At 41.9% G+C, this 19090-nt stretch overlaps 1 protein-coding gene across 1 annotated transcript in view; it reads left to right on the top strand.

The window, feature by feature from the left end:
* Nucleotides 1–19090, top strand: part of RASSF3 (Ras association domain family member 3) — a 115242-nt gene that overhangs the window by 28279 nt on the left and 67873 nt on the right. The window contains exon 2 of the mRNA XM_052774234.1: nt 8202–8326. Coding sequence (XP_052630194.1) covers nt 8273–8326 — 54 coding nt within the window. The 5' untranslated portion in view covers nt 8202–8272. The remainder of the gene's footprint in view (nt 1–8201; nt 8327–19090) is intronic.

Genomic DNA, 19090 nt, shown 5'->3' with positions numbered 1-19090 from the left:
TAGGGTTTTGTGACAAATAACATTTTATAGACTATTATTTAACTAGTAAAATGTGTGAATATATTAGATGTATTGATAGATGAGTGTTTGAGAGGCTTTTGTTTGCTTTTTACTAATTGAAGATTGTAATCCAAATTATATTCGCCAGCTGTGTGAAAACAGAAGATGAGAATTTTAGCAAAAATGAAGAAAAATGCATTTATACAATGAAGGCTATTCTATCAGCTGACCTCCTTCCACTTTCATTTGCTTCTTTTGCCCTCCTGTTCAAAGCGTCATGGATTTCTGTACTCCTACTGCTTTACAAGTCTACCATGCTTTCATAGAATCGTAGAATCATAGAATGGTTTGGGTCAGAAGGCACCTTAAAGATCATCTAGTTCCAACCCCCGTGCCATGGGCAGGGACACCTTCCGCTAGACCAGGTTGCTCAAAGCCCCATCCAACCTGGCCTTGAGCACTTCCAGGGATGGGGCATCCACAACCTCTCTCGGCAACCTGTTCCAGTGCCTCGCCACCCTCACAGTAAAGAATTTTTTCCTAATATCTAATCTAAATCTACCCTTTTTCAGTTTCAAGCCATTACTCCTCGTCCTATCACTACACTCCCTGATGAAGAGTCCCTCCCATTCTTTTCTGTAGGCCCCCTTATAGTACTGGAAGGCTGCTATAACGTCTCCAGGTCTCCCCAGAGCCTTCTCTTCTCCAGGCTGAACAACCCCAACTCTCTTCAGCCTGTCCTCATCGGGGAGGTGCTCCAGCCCCCTGATCATCTTCGTGGCCCTCCTCTGAACCTGCTTGAGCAGGTCCATGTCTTTCTTATGTTGGGGACCCCAGAGCTGAACACAGTACTCCAGGTGGGGTGTCACAAGAGTGGAGCAGAGGGGCAGAATCACCTCCCTCAGCCTGCGAGCCACACTTCTTTTGGTGCAGCCCAGAGTATGATTGGCTTTCTGGGCTGCGAGCACACATTGCTGGCTCATATTCAGTTTTTCATCCCCTAATACCCCCAAGTCCTTCTCCTCAGGGCTGCTCTCAATCCACTCGTTGCCCAGCCTGTATTTGTGCTTGGGATTGCCCCGACCCGTGTGCAGGACCTTGCACTTGGCCTTGTTGAACTTCATGAGATTCGCACAGGCCCACTGCTCAAGCCTGTCCAGGTCCCTCTGGATGGCATCCCTTCCCTCCAGCGTGTCAACTGCACCACACAGCTCGGTGTCATCGGCAAACTTGCTGAGGGTGCACTCAATCCCACCGTCCATGTCGCCGACAAAGATGTTAAACACCACTGGTCCCAGTACCGACACCTGAGGAATGCCACTCATCACTGGTTGCACTTGGACATCAAGCTGTTGACCACAACTCTTTGAGTGCGACCATCCAGCCAATTCCTTATCCAGCGAGTGGTCCATCTGTCAAATCCATGTCTCTCCAGTTTAGAGACAAGGATGTCATGCGGGACAGTGTCAAACACTTTGGACAAGTCCAGGTAGATGACGTCCGTTGCTCTTCCCTTATCCACCCATGCAGTAACTCTGTCATAGAAGGCCACCAAATTTGTCAGGCATGATTTGCCCTTAGTGAAGCCATGTTGGCTGTCACCAGTCACCTCCTTATTTTCCATGTGCCCTAGCATAGTTTCCAGGAGGATCTGTTCCATGATCTTGCTGGGCACAGAGGTGAGACTGACTGGCCTGTAGTTCCCCAGGTCTTCCTTTTTTCCCTTTTTAAAAATGGCGGTTGTGTTTCCCCTTTTCCAGTCAGTGGGAACTTCCACGGATTGCTATGACTTCTCAAGTATGATGTATAGTGGCTTAGCCACTTCATCTGCCAGTTCCCTCAGGACCCATGGACTTGTGCACCTTCAGGTTCCTTAGATGGTCTTGAACCTGATCTCCTACAGTGGGTGGTTCTTCATTCCCCCAGTCCCTGCCTTTGCCTTCTGCATCTTGGGTGGTGTGGCTGGAGCACTTGCCGGTGAAGACTGAGGCAAAAAAGTCATTGAGCACCTCAGCCGTCTCCATGTCCCGAGTAACCAGGTCTCCTGTTTCCTTCCAGAGAGGGCCCACATTTTCCCTAATCTTCCTTTTGTCACCAACATACCTGTAGAAGCTTTTCTTGTTGCCCTTGATGTCCCTGGCCAGATTTAATTCTATCAGGGCTTTGGCTTTCCTAACCTGATCCGTGGCTGCTTGGACAATCTGTCTGTATTCCTCCCAGGCTACCTGTCCTTGCTTCCACCCTCTGTAGGCTTCCTTTTTGTGTTTGAGCTTGTCCAGGAGTTTGTCTTTTGATACTAAGATGCTACGAATGTTAATAATCTTTGAAGTCTGGTGTAGTACTTCTCTAAGAGTGAACATCACTTATGTTTCTGAAAAGCAGTATATCAGATATTCTGTTCTTTGTTATTATTCTGCAAGGAAAGGATGAATAGGGATACTTCATCTGTTGTGACGTACCCATGGCAGTTCGTGTAGTTGCATAAGGAAGGAAACTGAAGTTGATTTTGTAGCTTCCCATGCTCTGCAGTGCAGGAGGGGAACAGGCAGTGGAAAATTTGACACAATGGCTGCAACTTTCCAACCATGGCACTTGCATAATAATGGCTTCATTTTTCCAAGATATTGAGCACCCAAATTTTTTTTGAGTGCTCTGTAAGCAGTGAGTGTCACTGCCTCTGATGATGATTCCAATTCTGTGTGGGTGTTTAAATTATAAATCTTGAAGCCTAGTTTTAGCACCAGCACTTTGAAAGTCTTCATCCTTTGCTGTTTCTATCTATGCTTGCCTGCTAATATTTTCAAGTGGGTTACAACAGCTGTAGGAAGCAGGAATTGAATGAGAGAGACCACCTGCTTTCCAGCAGACAGTACTTATCTGCTTGAAGGAGAAGGCACATCTGGTTACATCTTCTGGTCTAATTCAGCACTCTCCAGTGCCACTCCAGAAACAAGATGGTTTCACTGTCTATTTAGACATACCTGTAGACATACCTGTAGTAAGCTTCTTGGAGCATTTCCTTAGGAGGCAAGTTAAGCCAGTTCTATGGCCTTTCTGTGCTTGAGAAAATGGTAGAAAATTCTCTCTATGGGAAGTGTGTATCCCATATAGTGTCTCATGGCCAGTGGCTGTGACAATGGCCAGTGTAGCTGCTGAAAGCAGAGTCTACAGAGAAACAGCAGATCAGAAGACTTTAAGTGGCAAAGTGGTACTTGTGGATAGGCACAGCTTTACAGGGGTTTGGAAGATGTGGGCTTTGCTGGACTACAGTCTGATCTAAGCCTTGCCTAGCTCTACAACGGGGAAAGAGCACAAAATGTGCACAGAGATCCCTCAGGGAAAAGAATGGCCATAAGGAGCTCGGAAAGTCTGTCTCATCTGTATTGATTGTGGTCCCTTAAAAATCACCCATGATTCACTAATTGGGAAATATGGTTACAATGAACTTTATTTTAATCTCAGACTGATGCTAAGTGAGACTAATAAATAAACAAATAATCAGAAATAAAGGGAATTGCATAGAGATAAAACCGATGTTACAGCAGATTTCCAACTCCTAGCAGCTGTGCTTAAGGCTTTCTGAAGGCTGTTTATCCAAATAGGTTTCTCGTTCCACTACAAGTTCTAGTGAAACTGCTAAAAAAGATCTTGGTAGCAACTTTAGCATCAAACTAGAATGTAGACATTTGAGCAAAAGGGAGAACAGCACAACATATATTAAGTACAAACCGAAATGTGAGATGTTGATATCAATGTATTGTAGAAATACAATGGAATTCTGCCTTGCAGGAGAAATATTGCTGAACTTCATTCTCCTTCCTTTTGTGACCTGCTGGCTGAAAATGGATTAAGAATTAAAGCATTAAGCACCTTACGTAGTTTGAATATTTTTCCAAGAAGCTTTACAGGCATACTTTCAGTACAGCAAGCACAGCAGTAATCTCTCTTCTGATTGCTGGGAACCAAGCCACAGGCTCTCAAGTAAAGATGATTTTACTTGCTAACTTCCTAACACACACAGTAGCAGGACCAAGTTGTATACCCTCCTCATGCTTTCTAATAAGCACTTCTTCAATCTTACTGTGGTTGATAAACAATGCAAACATAATACAAAATTGGCTTTGAACTTTCCATGTGCTTCAGTTGCTCAGGCACAACATACATTTTGCATATCCACTTGGAAGTTAAATTTGTCTGGGCCATCACAGAAACAAACACACACATTTCCTAGGCAGGGAAGACCACAGCAGGACAGAGAGAGTTTGCTGTTGAGCCTCTGCCTGCCTCTGCCTGATCCAGTAATGCTCAATTACTAGGGTCTGATGTTGGAGCATCTGTTGGGTTGCCTGCCTGTTCACTTGCTTGCTTTCTGTTGCGCTGCCCTGGAGCAAATCAGTTATGGGAACAGCTATTTACAAGCTGTCATGCAAAATCAAGTTTCAGGTGAAGAAAACCCAAACATCAGGTAGGGACTATTCACATAAAATGAATATGTTGAAGTCTTACAGTTCACCCTTGTGAAGGCAGAATAGGAGTTGTCTTGATTTAATGTAATTGTAAAATTTGCTAAGTTATTTTTTTCTATTACTCTAGTCAAGCCATTGTTGCAATAGAATAATAAATAATAAGGTGTTACATTATGTCTCAGTAGTTGACAATGAAACTTTTAAAGGATATTATTTGTTTAATAAGTGCATACCTACTTTGCATTTCCTAATGATGCAGGATGATTATGCATACTCAGTATGCATTGATGCATCACTTTCATAAATAACTTCAGTGTACAGGACAGTCTGAGCATTAGTAAAATAAGCCTGTTAGCTTTTCTAAATGTCAGTGAATGCTTTTATCAGCCATACCCAGTTAAAGACCCCAGATCTTTCAATTCAAAGGTCAGCATACATTTCAGACCACATCAGGAAACAACACCTGGTTCTGATTGCTTTCCAAGCAGAAATAATATGGCAATCCACAGTCGGATGACCAAAACAGCCTTTCCAGAATAATCCCTACTTCTTGGACTCATGGCAATTTTGGGAGTGGTCCAGTAACGGATTACCAGAAAAAGATATTATTTTTAATTTGATGCTACCTGGACCTTTGTGAAATATTGTATGCCATGAATGGAATAAACCAATGTATTTAAAGCTAAAATGCATAGGAAAAAAGGCTTAATTGTTACTGTTCTAGAAAAAAATAATTCTTTTTTCTTGTCTGACTCATTAAACTTATAATCAGTATGTTAAAATGTAATTTATGAGAGAAAGAGTTTCAAAGATGAAGCTTTTACATTTTTTGCAATTATGCCTATAATAGCCAGGTGGAAATTATGGGCTTGTCTTACAAATGACATTATGGACTCACAAATTAAAATGAATATAAATGACAAACAAAACAGCATTGAGAGATAATGGTTCCTAACTTAATTAGTAATCCGGTTTCAGAACACTGTTTAGCTAACAGATTTTTTCCTAATATTATTTGTGAAAATGCATCTTTAGAATTGGTGCATGCCTGGTATATATGTTTGTGTAATCATAGAAAGTTGGGGAATTAGTGAAGCCTGGTTTCCTACAGATTTGTGCGCCATTTCCCTCACCACGGAGGTGATGTGCAGTAGCTGATTGTCCAGACGTTACCAGACAATGGCGTAACGGCTGAGTTTTGCTTGCCTTGCCCTGAGTATGCATACTAGTTTGGGTCTCCCTCCTTTAGCCAGGAGATAATTTTCATAAAACTCATTATGAACTTACTTAATTAGCTTTTAGACCACTTGTGGTTGAAATTGGTCAGCTCTCTCGGCAGTTCAGGGGAGAATAGAAGGGTAGATATACAGTGCAATCTCATAAGCATTTTTTCTTAAGAAGAAGATAATTCAACTTGCAAAGAAAAGAACTCAGAAATTAAGAAAAATAAGGAATTTAAGTATTACTTTCATTTGACCTTCTTTTGTGTATACATTACAATGTCATTTTTAATTAAGTGCTCCCATCCCGGTTTTCCCATGGAGCTGCCCTGCTCCCTCACCTGATGAACAACGGCTCCAAGTTTTATTTAATCCTGTCGGGTATGAGTGAGGCTTTCCAACTACATCTTACGGGGTCCCTTCTCAAATACAAAATTATTCTCACGGGCTCCACAAACGCAAGTGTTCTTTCTTCTCCAGAACTCTTCCATGAGGTGCATGAGTTGTCTGAAAAATAATCCCAGCTGCATAGGCATAAAACAGAGCCCTTGAAAAACCTCATTTGGGTTAAAAGCATAGTTTTCCCTGACTTCAGTTGCAGTTGTGAATGCTCCATGTTTCCTGCAAATCGGATGAAGTAGCTCAAACGTGGCACCCAGGAGAAATTGGGTAGCAACTGGAGAAAGTCTGGCATGACTTGCCAGCATCACACAAGGGTGCAGGGACAGCTATCATTTCTCCTGGGCACCACACAGCTGCCTTAACCATCCTTTTTTCCCCCTGTAGTCTTCTGCCTATTTTGCTTCATGTTTTCCAAATTCTGCATTAAATACAGTAATCGTTTTAGAGAGTTAGAGCCTTTTTTCGGTGTTTTGATTTATACTGCAAGAGGGTCCTTCTTGCGCCATAATTAGCTGGAAGCTATTTGCTGATGTCTCAAGAGGATTGTGACTTGAGACATATTATTGTTATATAGTCAGTCTGGTTTAAGATCAGAAACATCCTAGTTATCTGATCCAGAGTGCTGATCCAGGATGGACTTACTCTGCTTGGTCACTGGTGTTGGAAAAGTTTTGACTGGTTAAATTTGTATTGGCAGACTTTGTGCAAAATAAAATATATTTAATCTTCCCGTAATGCAAGTATAGTATAAATTCTGTATCAGGCACAGAAATGTGATTGCATGTTTACACTTCATCCACATTATAATTTTTACTTTTGGATGATCTACTGGTACAGGGGTCTTGCATTAAAGATCCAGTCCCTAGCCAAGAAGAGTAGCATTTCAGGGAACACTCTGCTGCCTTGCCCCGTAACACTGGTGATGAGTATGGATTGGAAATGGGAACCTTCAAGAATTTATCCTTCAGGAGCTGTGATGGGAATCTAATCAAACATGAGGGAAACAGATTTTTAAGAGGCTGATAAGGGAACAAAAAAAAGCCCATCCAGAATTCAGCTTTTGCTATAAACCTGGAAAGTATAAAGCTTTGTAACAAGAAAATATTTTCAAGTGTAGTTTAGTTAGGGAAAATGAAAGCATGTCCTCCAAAATTCATTCTTGGAAATGGCTGAATTGTTTTAGCTGAAATGTTCTAAAACAAACAGCATGATGTTCCCCAGCATGGAAACTTGAAGTACAAGTGGTTGCTCTTTGGCAAAATTATAAACAATTTAAAACCTAAAAATAGAACATGACATTCAATGCTAGACAAAGGTGGTATCATGAACTCTGCCCAACTTACATAGAAAAAGAGCAAATGCAACAAGGCTTTAGAGCAAATACAGGTTGTTTTTGCAAATACTGTTAAAGTGATTCTCTCTTTGAGATTAGAGGCCGTATGAATCATCTGATTTCTTACTAGAGATGGGGCCATCTGCTTCTGTTATCATGAACTTACATTTCTAATAGCCATCTTAGTTGACTTCGTTAGCCAGCAAGTGAAATTTCTGAATTGTTCCTGAAGACAACTTTGTGATTTACCACGTTAATTACAGCTTCGGATAAGCTTCTCATTCTATTTTCAATCTTCATGTGCGTGTTCTTCAGAGAACCTAGAGCTTAAAACACATAAAACCATGTAGCAGTAATTGTAGGTGGGTAGAATTTTTTTATCTCTAAATCATGAATGTTGTGTCTTTTCTGAGAAGCCCCTTTCATGCTTACATTATAACAGCTAATACCTAGTTTGTGGCACAGACCTTTTGCAAAAACATCTCACCAAGGCAGCCCTGATCTAACTAGCAAACTGCATCACTGCAGCCATGTCAGTGTGACATTGGGAGGTATGCCACACTGTCACCTTTGCTCCAGTGAATTTACATGTCCAATAATATGTAACTATTACTATCTTTACGTACGGATGGGGAGACTCAGTCGAGAGGTGGTAGTTTCTCTGAGGTCACGTAGCAAATGAGGATGTGTCTCCCTCCTAGGTTCTGCCTGCAGCAACTTCATTTCTAAACACCACTTCTATTTCTTTTTTTTTTTCTGGTGTCTGTGTGCGTTTTTCAGATTGCAAGTACACCTGCCATGCTCACTGCAGAGATCTGGTGCACCTGGGCTGCCGGCGGAATGGAAAATTAATGGACTGCCTCGCTCCACATGACACCTTAGATCCATCTTACAACAACGGTCAGGTAATAGATCTCGTGTTCATGTAATTACTGCTTTCTTTTGTCAGCTCTGTAGTGAAGTGTGGCCTGTCTGCCTCACCCAGCTGCTCGGGAAGAATGTCTCACTTAGGTATGGCCCACAAAGCTAAATTTCCCACCCAGTGCTGTGATTTTACAGTACGGCTGGGTCAAGCTGCAACTGGCTGCTGCCAGCTGGGTTGCTCCTGCTCCAATTAGTTTTCAGCTAAACTGGCTGAAAAGTAGTCCCACAAAAGGATATTTCTCCTGTTGGTTTGGGCGACTGTGGAGTCAGAGCAGACACATATGGCAGCAGATGAGAACATGAGGACAGAGCTCCTCTTCAGATAGAGTCAGCCATACCATGAAAACAGCTCACAAAGTGAGCTTGATGACCCAGGTGCCCTGTGCTGCTGGGTGTAGTGCCACAGGGAGGCAAATAAAACTAAGGGCTTGGCTATTTGTGACTGCTAAAGATCCTACTGGGTTTGGTGTTAATCCCCCGTTTCTCATCAAATCCCTTTTAGGGTAATTTCAAATTTCCTCACCTGGATTCCCCAGCAGCTTCAATGGGTCACAGTGTGCCTCCTCATTTCCTTCCTTAAACCACCACAGAGCGTCACTCCTTGCGTTTCACCCTCGACATCAGGGCCTTTCTGTTTGTTCAGGGGACACAGCAAAGTGGCACATTTCTGCTGACAGAGCTGGGGGTCCTCTGAGAAGGAGGTTCATACAGTGATAATGGGCCTGGTAGACATTTAGTGCTGTGGTAAAGGTTGTATTGTACTAATTAGCTCACTCCTCTTTGCATTTGCAAATACATTTACCTTCCAGCCTCCACAAAAGTCCACCCAAACTTAATTGGATGTTAAGCCCTGGAATATTTACACCTAACCAGTAGAAATTTCTGAGAGGGCACCAAAATTTCTCTGTGCCCTTTTGCTGAGCTTGCTGTGCATGCCCAGATCAGCACTGAATTTTCTCTGCAAGTGCAACATTTATTTGCTAGGGGAAATGCTTGCTCCAGGCACCCAAACTGTGACTGGGACACAGTGTCTCTTGTGAGCTCCTCATGACTTGCTGTTGGGAAGAGCGAAGGGGAATAACTCAGATGCTGAAAGGAAGGGTAGCAAGGGTGGGGAGGAGAAAGGACATGGCAACACAAGTTTTGAAAGTGTGAGTGACTATCAGCAAGAAAATACCTCAGGAACAGAAAGAGAAGGCCACTAAAAGCCCTTTATACTCAAAAAGGCATGTACAGCTTGGCCATGAGAGATCTAAGAAAGAGCTAGTGCTCTCTTGGATAAAGTGGCTATGAATACTGAGCAAGGAAACTCTTTCTTGTTAGAGACTTACATTACTCAGGGAAGCCAAGCATTTGTTTGTGCACAACAAGATTGCATCAAAGAAGTACTGGGTTTTTGCTACCGATTCCCTCCTCTGAGAAGAAGTTACAATTTGGCTGGTTGCTGTGGATGACAGTTGTTGCAAATCTCCATTTTCCTCACTAGCTGTCTGGGCCAGTGTGTGTCCAACAACTGATACACGTAAGATGAGGATTCAGATGCTATTTTCAGCATCCATCATCCATTGGTTTTGAAGCAATGATCATTTACGTGCACAAAACCTGTAATGTTTCCTACTGGGTGAAGTAGGAACATTTTCTTTGTGCACGGCTGTCCCGCATGCCCAGCGCAGATGCAGATACTGCTGGAGGCTGCAAGGTTTGAGTTCACTCCTTCCTCTGCTACTCACCTGCTAGTACTGCTTTGTCTTTATAGGGCTTACCTACTTTTCTTGTAGGTAAAAGAGAAATTAGAATTTTTAAAAATAATTCTAAGATCTCTGAATGGAAACATTGTTATAAGAGCTGGCATTTGCAGGTTACTATTTAATGAAATGCAACTCCCAGCTCAGCTGCCTTTTCAAAATTACTTTTCCCTTCCATGCTGAAATTTTCTGGACTTAGTCTCAGCTTTAAGGTGATTTTTCCTTTCTGTTTAAAGCTTGAATCTCCATCTCACATATACAGCTGAGTAGGTGTTTAGTATAAGATAGTGAAGGAGGCAGAGGATGGGAAAAACGCTGACTTTATTTCCTTTAAAAATTATTCTTGCATTGTTACTCTGTGGATGGCGTCTAGTTTGCAGGGTTTTAGTTAGATGCAGGAGTGTGCTTTTGAAGCAAATCTTCCAATTGTCCTCACTTCCATAGTTTTGGTTGATAGCAGCGAGCAGTCTAAGAGCGCACAAACTTAATTCCCTTTCAGATGAAAATTAAGCCATTGCCTGAAACCTCTGAGAAGAGGGGCTCAAGGAGCCTACCTAACGTGCTCCAACCACTAATGGGCATTCAGTCCGCAGCATCAAAACAGAGATTGTCTTAAGTAAAACCTGTAAAGTGTTCATATTAAGGACTTTGGGTTCTCAGCACCACTTGCTTTCCTTTACAGAGCTGCTTGTGTTGTACCACAGTATTTGCTAACGTAGGTTTCAGATACTTGGCACAGAACAGTCCCCAGTGAGAAGCAAACTGATAAGTGTTCCAGTGATGCCTGCTTTTGCTTTATCTACATCGTGACTTTGAAAATTACATGGTATGCAAACCCAGTTAATTTTGCATGGGCTATGCTAGTAAAATGCACAGCTGCAAAGACCACATGTGTATTTGGGGATGTCTCACCCATACTGTGAGCATTGACTTACTTAAAATATGAAGGGATTTTGCAGAACTACTTGAACTGTACAGTACTTATGTAGAGGAGTGACTTGCTAACAAGACTTAGTCCTGGGCTTTGTGCATTTTCTTCCTACTGGGATAACCATTTTGTTTTGAAGTGTAATTTTTTTTTTTTAAACAAAATAATTTTATGTGGGCAAAGCACTAGTTTGAAGTTGTTATACCGGCATTTGCTGGTACAGCTTAGATCTTTTCTTGTAAAAGGACGTGGCACCTTTATACTTGTGTAACTTCCTCCACACAGGGAGATGATTCTTCTAAGTATGATGGTAGACAAATGCTTTGAGACCTAACTCTGTACAGCCTAAGACCATTTTAGACTGGTCAGGCAATGTGAATATATCTCCTACTTGATCCAGGTGATGCAAACTGCACTTCTTCCTGCTGCAATGACCTTGTGGCGACCTGAGCGCAGCAGAGCTTGCTGCTCGGCTGTAGTTCCCCATCCTGGGTGCTCGTTCGTGCCTGTACACTGTTGCATGTTCCCCCCTGCCCTTCCAGTCCCAGCGGTGCCAGTACTGCTGCTTTTGGACAATGTTGTTTTAGCATGTCAGGGAAATGTTGTGGTTTCTAATGTTTGCTCTTGCAAAGCCCGATCAGATCTTTAGTTTGCAACACAGCTTGTGAACAGTGCTGTCAGCACAACAGAGGCTGGGTGTCGTGGAACACCTTAAACTCCAAATAACCCTGAACAAACATCTTGTTCAACCACAGTTTGAGAATCTGGGCTTAGGATTTCCCTTATGGGAAAGAGGAATTTCTTACAGGCTCTTAACTGCTAATTTTGCAAAAGGATTCAACAGATTTCCAAGGAATTTCCATCCTGTGCAGTTCTGCCAGCGACTGGAGCACTTTGGTACACCCATGAGTGGTCAGATAGTCTCAGAATCTGGAATAGGGACACACTGCTTGACTTTGTTAACAAGTCATTGGAGCTCAAAAGGCCTGAACTTTGAGCTCCTTTGTGTGTGTATGTGTGTGTATACATGCACACATATATACTTCATTATAAAAAGGTCTAGGAAATTCCATTCCATTTTGCTATTTTGAGAGATCACTAAGGCTGCAAGGTTAAATATTTGTAAACGAAACTTGCAATTTCAAACATACTGCAAGTACCTGATGGCAGAAATATATGGCTCAAGTGAAAAGGGGATGGTGTTTTGCTAATTGTGTGGCCTTAAATGTTTGCCTCCTGAGAAGGCTTCCTATAGAGATTAAAGAGGAAATGATGGATATAGGTTCTCTGTGATCTTGCAACAGAGCACTCAGAAAGAGCTGTGGAAAGAGCTGCCAGTTTCCTCCAGGAACAAGCAGAGGAGGATGAATAGAACCCCTTTCCAGCAGTCCTCTCCTGCACCACCACATTGCCCATTACAGGAGCAACACCTTCTGACTGACACTGCCAAGGGCTTCTCAAAGTCTAACAAGTATGAAAGCCATTATGTGGACTTTGATTTTTTCCTGTTTTTTTTAGCCCAGGTGGATCAAAATGTTAGAATTTCTTACGTATGAGTCACAGATACAATTTCTTGTCTCCTTCAAGATGGCATGCCTTCCCAAAGAGGTCTCACTGCACTCAAATTTTCCCAAAGACAGAGTGGTCAGAGATGAGGTTTGTACAAGACCTGAGGCACTTGGTAAAGTATAGAAAGGTATATAGGCTGTCCCAAATAGCTTGGATAATAACACCCCCCAGATTGCTTCAAAATGCATGCATCTCCTGTGGAGAAGACTGAGAGGATCTCACAGTGCACATACAGAAACTTCTGGACCTCATGAGCACTGAGGTTACCATCTAAATGTAACTGGAACTGAAAGTAGTTTCAGTTCTTCCTATCCAGAGGTGAGGTAATTTGACATCTCTTTTCAAAAATAACCCCTTCAGGAAAAAATTTACAATACAGAACAAAATATCATGATGGAGATGTGTACAGCTCTTGATTAATAATGAAAGCTACTGTTGAGCTATTGATTGCTCTCCTCTACTAACTCTTGATAGTGGCGTATACTCTGTACAACGGGCATGGTTTTTATGGCTTGTGTATTTCAAATCTCTGTTAAACCTGGTTATGCTGGTAGTAGTTGAAAGGAAAAGAGGAAAACTGAATTACGTTTCTTTTGGCAGGTGGAGCATGATTTCATTTTTGCCAGTGACTGGGAAAATTTTTAAACGAAAGCTGAAGCTAATTTCAGTTCTAATTGTGTATATTGCTCAGGCTACTTTTAGGGAAATCCAGTTGGCAAAAATAAAAGCCTTCAAAGATTATATAAACTAGAAATTAGTCCCAAGCTTTCAAAAAATAATTTGAGAATATCCACAACAGTTCTTGGGGCACTACTGTCTGCAGCCTTCCTTCACAGGGGTATTATTAAAATGGGCTTTAAATTACAAATTAATTGCAACATTTTTAAGAAGTCTAATTTATTATATCAGATATTTGGACTTCTTTAGTATTCTCTGACATAGGCATCATGGAATAGTCTGTCGGGTTTGCTAGAGCAGACTGAATAAATGCTTGGGCCAATGGTGATTAAGGCAGTAGCTGAATATTGCAAATAGGATGAATCCAAAAGACACATTTAAATAAGGAGAGCTTTTTAAAATGAAAAGTGAATCTTAAAGCCCAATAGGTAAAGACTGGATGAGGCGTGTGGTGAAGGGACCTGTATCATCATACCACCAAATAACATAATACTAGAATTAATGTTTTTAACAAAGTGAGCTTCAGCTTGTTGGCACCTGGTGGGAATTTTCAGCCCGTAGAAGCAATCAGGGTCATGTTGTTACACCACTATGGTTTTTAAACACTATTTAAAAACCACACATTTTGATCAGTAAATCTATCTATAAACTTTTTTTCTTAAGTTGGGGTTGTTGGGGTTTTTTTCCATTTAAAATACTTGGATAATATACAGGCCTGACCTTTCAAACAGAAAGGTAGGAAGCTCCCTGCTTAAAGAACACATTGCTGGAACCCAGAGATCATTTATCAGTTGTTTAGCAACCAGATCAACTCCAGTCAAACAGCTCTGATTTTCTAGTTACGTAGAAGAAGCAGACAAGGCTTCAAATTGCAGGAAGATACTGCTATTAGACAAGGGGAACATTTAAAATGCACTTTTGATTTTTGCACAGTTACGTGTTTTCATAGTCAAGAGGTTTGTATAGTAGAAAATGATATGTGTTTCCCTAGTAATGTGGCCAGCTTCAACCTGCCATTTTGTCAGCTGTCATTATAAGATCAATGTTCTTCTTCCACCATTTATTTCTAATAAAGACTATTCTTACCACACACATTTTTCCACAATCCTTTCCAGTTCCTGCTGTCAGTGTTGTGCCAGGTGTAGGATGTAAAATACCAACTGCATTTTTTTATTGTGGCAGTTTTCTTCCTAATTCAAAGTTACTAGTATCTTCCCAGTATCTTAGCAGGCTCAGCGGAGCACAGATGATCATGTTACAAATTTAATACAAGTAATATAGGCTTGCACATCCTGTGCGTTCCAGGTGGTTCTCTGATATTTAAATAGCATTGCCTAATCTTGTTGGATAAAAAGTTCAAGGAGAACTGGTCCTCTAAAATGTTAAGTTTTATGTGTTGTGTAGGTGATATAGCATGATATAGCTGCACACTGATGTGAGGGGTGGCCAGGCTCTGCCTGAGCAAGTGGGGGGGGGGCTGGCAACAAGCCAGGATCCTGAGGGTTGGGCTTGTGATAGTTTGCAGCCAAGAGATCAGAGCGGTTTCTGTCTTATCTTTAGGGTAGATTTTCAACATGCAGATCAGGACAATGATCACTAGGACGATTGGCTTTGATGGGGTGTGTGCAAGCAAATGGATGTTGGCTGCCTGCATCAAAACGTGCATGCTTGGAGAGCGGTATTTGGCTGTTACATGTTGTAGATTATGATTGTACGTGGAAGTTGCCCAGTTGCTGGGTGATAAATCACTAGCTCTGATAGCATCTTGAGTGCCTTACTCACCTCTCAAAACACGCAAAGAAAATGAGCATTGGCTGCAAAAGTGGTAAGTGGGGGGTGAACGCTGGCCCCTGTGAGTCTGTTCCAGTGCAATCCTAACAGTGGCTTTTCTCAAAAGTCCATGTGCCGTGGATGACAGATGGACAACTAAAATTCATCTGTTAGAGATAGGCTGGTAAACTAGATGACAGTGGCTTTTATTCCCTCCTTCACAGGCTGCCTGATTATTTACTTTATATCCATAAAACACCTCGACCTAAATGGAATTACCAGCAGCCATGTCAGGTCTGTCCTGATCTATTAATCCACAGGGGTGACTGGTTTCCAAGCAGGACAAGGGGCAAAGAAATATTTAATATCACGCACTTTCTAGTGCCTATATTCACAAGGCTGATTTTATTTTGCATGTGAATGTTCAGGAAGGTTGCTGGGCTGACCATGACTGCAGACTACTTAATTCACCCCACGGAGAACTGCCCCAAGCAAATAACAAGATGGCAGCGAGAGTTGATAGAAGAGAAAGTCAGAACTGTTGTAAAACTCGCATCCCATTTTCTCATCCAGATTGCCTAAAATATTCTTGGAGCTTCACACTGTCTGTCTTTTTTTTTTTTTTTTTTTACAGTATCGGGCTTCTTTTGTTGACTTATGGCATTAGCAGCTGTTGGAAATGTACAGAGAAGAGATTGCTGCTGCCTTTTGACTCACTGCAGGAAGGGCATGATGCAAAACCTTCCCTGGTGGGGAAGGAAGGTGGGGAGCGGTTTTTGATTATTTTTAATGATAACATTGCTGGGTGAAGATAGGAAAATACTTGTTCCCAGTCTTTGATCCAAGTAGCTTGCCAACCAGGAGCTCCACAGACAGCTGTTAGGAAAACAGGTAGAGAACAGAGCCCTATGTTGTTCTGATGCAGTCCTGTTTATCTTACAGGAATGTAAAGTCTTGTTTCCCAGAGAGTAGGAATCAAACAACAGGAGGTAGCATTCTTCCTTACTGATTCACAGCTTCCTCTAACTGGGGATGCTGCCTAAAAGCTGCCCTCCAGACTTTTCCTTGATGCAGAGAAGGCTGCCTGTTTGCGTGAACCTGGTTTCTCACCAGCTCCATGTGTGCTGCGTGGCAGTTCCTCTTCTCCCAGGAATCTCGTTCTACAGCGAAGCTGCATTCTTCTGTGTGTTGTCTCATGTCGGTCTGTTCCATGGCAAGTGTGGATAAGAACTTAGATATTCCCCATTGACTCTGCAAATAGTGTGTATAAGTGTGTAAAAATTCAGTGATGGATTAAGTGTTAATGCTTCAATATACTTACTGGGAAGGAGGAAACTGTCACCAGTCATATGTCATTTAAAAGCAATGCCAATGAAGTCATACTAGTTATACTTCTGGGGAGTAGTCCTCTTGTTCCTACCCAAAGCGTAAAGAAGTAGCTGGCTTTCCAGGATCAAAACATACTGGGTTCTCACAGCACTTGTGGGAGATCTTGAGCAACAGTCACTTTGTCGTGTTTCCTTCTCCCTTTTTAAGTTATTGTAAGCCTCCATTCCTCCAGCATCGGTCCCAGTGGGGACCTTGCACCTCTGGTTCCTGTGACCTTCTGATTACTGCCAAGCAAAAGAAGCTGCCCATATACAAAAGGCTATTGTGTTGTTTCTTCTGAACACAGAGACAGAGCGACAAAATGTGGACTCCTACAAGCTTTTTAGATCTGGTTTGCTCTACAAAGAATATGCTGGTGATTAGTTATTAATTTTTTTATTTCTGTGAATGTTTATTTCACAAGTGATACAACAACCCTTTCAAAAATGAGATAAGTCCCTTCATCACTTCATTCAAGACATACACCGTCCATTATGGTTGTGATATTCCAGATGAGATTTTTTTCCAGAGGTAGTTTTGCATCTTGATCCCCTTTCACCTGTGACCTTTAGATTTCTCATGACTTTTGTTTATTTTGTATCTACATCTGTTTTGGCTTGCCAAGAAGAGAAATTCACATATTACATGGCAGAAAAAAGGAAGAACATTTGAGAGGTTTGACATACTTAGCAAGTAAAGTAATTGTTCATTGAAACATCTTTTATTAAGCATATCTTCTGTATATTGTCTCAGAAAACATTTTGCATGTAACGTGCAGGCATGTTTCAGCTGGACTGACACAGTGTGCATACAGACTGGGGGATGCAGCCGCTTCCACTTCACTTCCCATCTCCATTCATATTTGGACCACCTGCAAAGCAAGAATCCTGGTCATAAAGTGAGGAGGCAGCAAGGTGGAGCGGTGTGTTGTTTTCCCTATAAAATATATACAGCATCCTGAATCCTCCAGCCACTTCTCTTTTACTGTGACCCAGCTCTTAATCAAGAGGCCTCTCCTAAGGATGAGTTTTGGATCAGCTCCTGGCCCAGATGATGATGGAGCTGTGCTGCTTGGATGCTGGACGGTGCCCCGAGAAGATAAACTAGGCAGGTCTTTGGATGCCTGCCCTTTGTGGATAATCCCTAGAGAAAATGGAAAAAGTCATCTTCTCTTTAGCTATGAGAGGAAAACTTTCATTATGGGACCCCAAGAGGTCTTCAAGCACATACATTAGAACTAGTCCTGTGGACCAATGGAGAGCTGCAGATGCCCATTTCAGGTATTTTGCCTACTAATGTGCTGCAGTCAGCCGGATAACTGGATAAAAGTATTTGCTTTGCCTAAATATCCTATGCTTCTCCATCTCTTTCTCTGCCAGTGCTTGCAAGTGTGTGTATAGCCATGGTCAGTCCCCTTTTAAGGCTTTATCTTCTCTGACAGAGTGTTTGTTTACAGCAAGATAAATATCATCATTGATTATTTTGCTTTACAACCCTAAGTGAAAACAAAGCATGGTGATAGTTACCATGGGCAGCAGGATGAGGTCAGCACCGTGCATCCTGCCTGGGGCTGACGTCACCTAGCTGACTTCAGGATAAAACTGTGTTGTCTTGATTTGATTTCACTAAGCTTTTCTATCACAACGACCTTATCAGACAGTTCTGCAACATTATTCTCTGGGGAAGGAAGACCTGTATTTAGCAAGGCTGACCACTACTTTTACATTTCCCAGTACTCCTAAACTTCTGTTTAGAGGAACATTGCTCAGTCCACGCCCCACTCGGAGTTTTCCATTTGCACTGTCCTCTCCCCTCGACCTTCCTTTTGCCGTCCTGACTAGTATTTTCCTTTGCAATAACCTTGGAGAGAGATTTCCTTATCTGCATATATGACTAATCAGTAAGGTCTTATGATTATTATAAAGCAATTTGTTGGAGGTAGGAATTAGAGCATGAAACTGGGACTGAGGAAGCCAGATTTGCAGTCCTTGCTCTACTAATGACTGATTAGATATGGCCTTCAGCAAGTCAATTTGGCCTTGGTTTTCAGATGTGCTGATTTAATTTTTAGTCTCTCGCCTCCAGCTTTCTTTTCTTCCTTCTTCTAGGGGAGGGAGGTGCCCACGGTATGCAAACCTGCTGTTTCGTTCTACCTCAAATATGTCTCAGTCTGGGGAGTCAGAAGTGGAAGAAGTTTTTGGAAATGGTGACACTGTGAATAAAGTTCCTTGCTTATCTGCTGCTCATAGTCGCATTGAGGGTGAGCTCTTTGTTGCAAAGCATTATAGGCGAATAAATGCGCTGTGTGACACAGAGTTACATTCTGAGAACTTGACTGTTTCTTCTTTATGCTTTACCCGTAACTGCTATGAATATTCCTGAATTTGTTACAGAATCTGTAATCTGGGGAAGGAAAGCAAGGCTGAATTCTTATGATTGAGGGTTACAGATAGGGTAAATTCAGAGGTAACTCAGTATGAGAGAGTGGAAGGAGTAAAATCTCTGACAGCTGCATTTGTGAACTATGATTTTACTGAGTTCTTTATATTCTTTCCCCCACAATTAACAGATATAGCTAGAGACAGGAACAATTTATTGGAGTGAATGAATACAAGGAAATAGATAGAATCCGTATTTCCAGTTGTAATTGGGCAGCTGCTATCTGTCTGAGAAATGTCCTTAATGTT

Source organism: Harpia harpyja, chromosome 23 (genome assembly GCF_026419915.1).
Source record: "Harpia harpyja isolate bHarHar1 chromosome 23, bHarHar1 primary haplotype, whole genome shotgun sequence".
NCBI classification, from domain to species: Eukaryota; Metazoa; Chordata; class Aves; order Accipitriformes; family Accipitridae; genus Harpia; species Harpia harpyja.
This window is presented reverse-complemented; position numbering and strand designations above follow the sequence as displayed.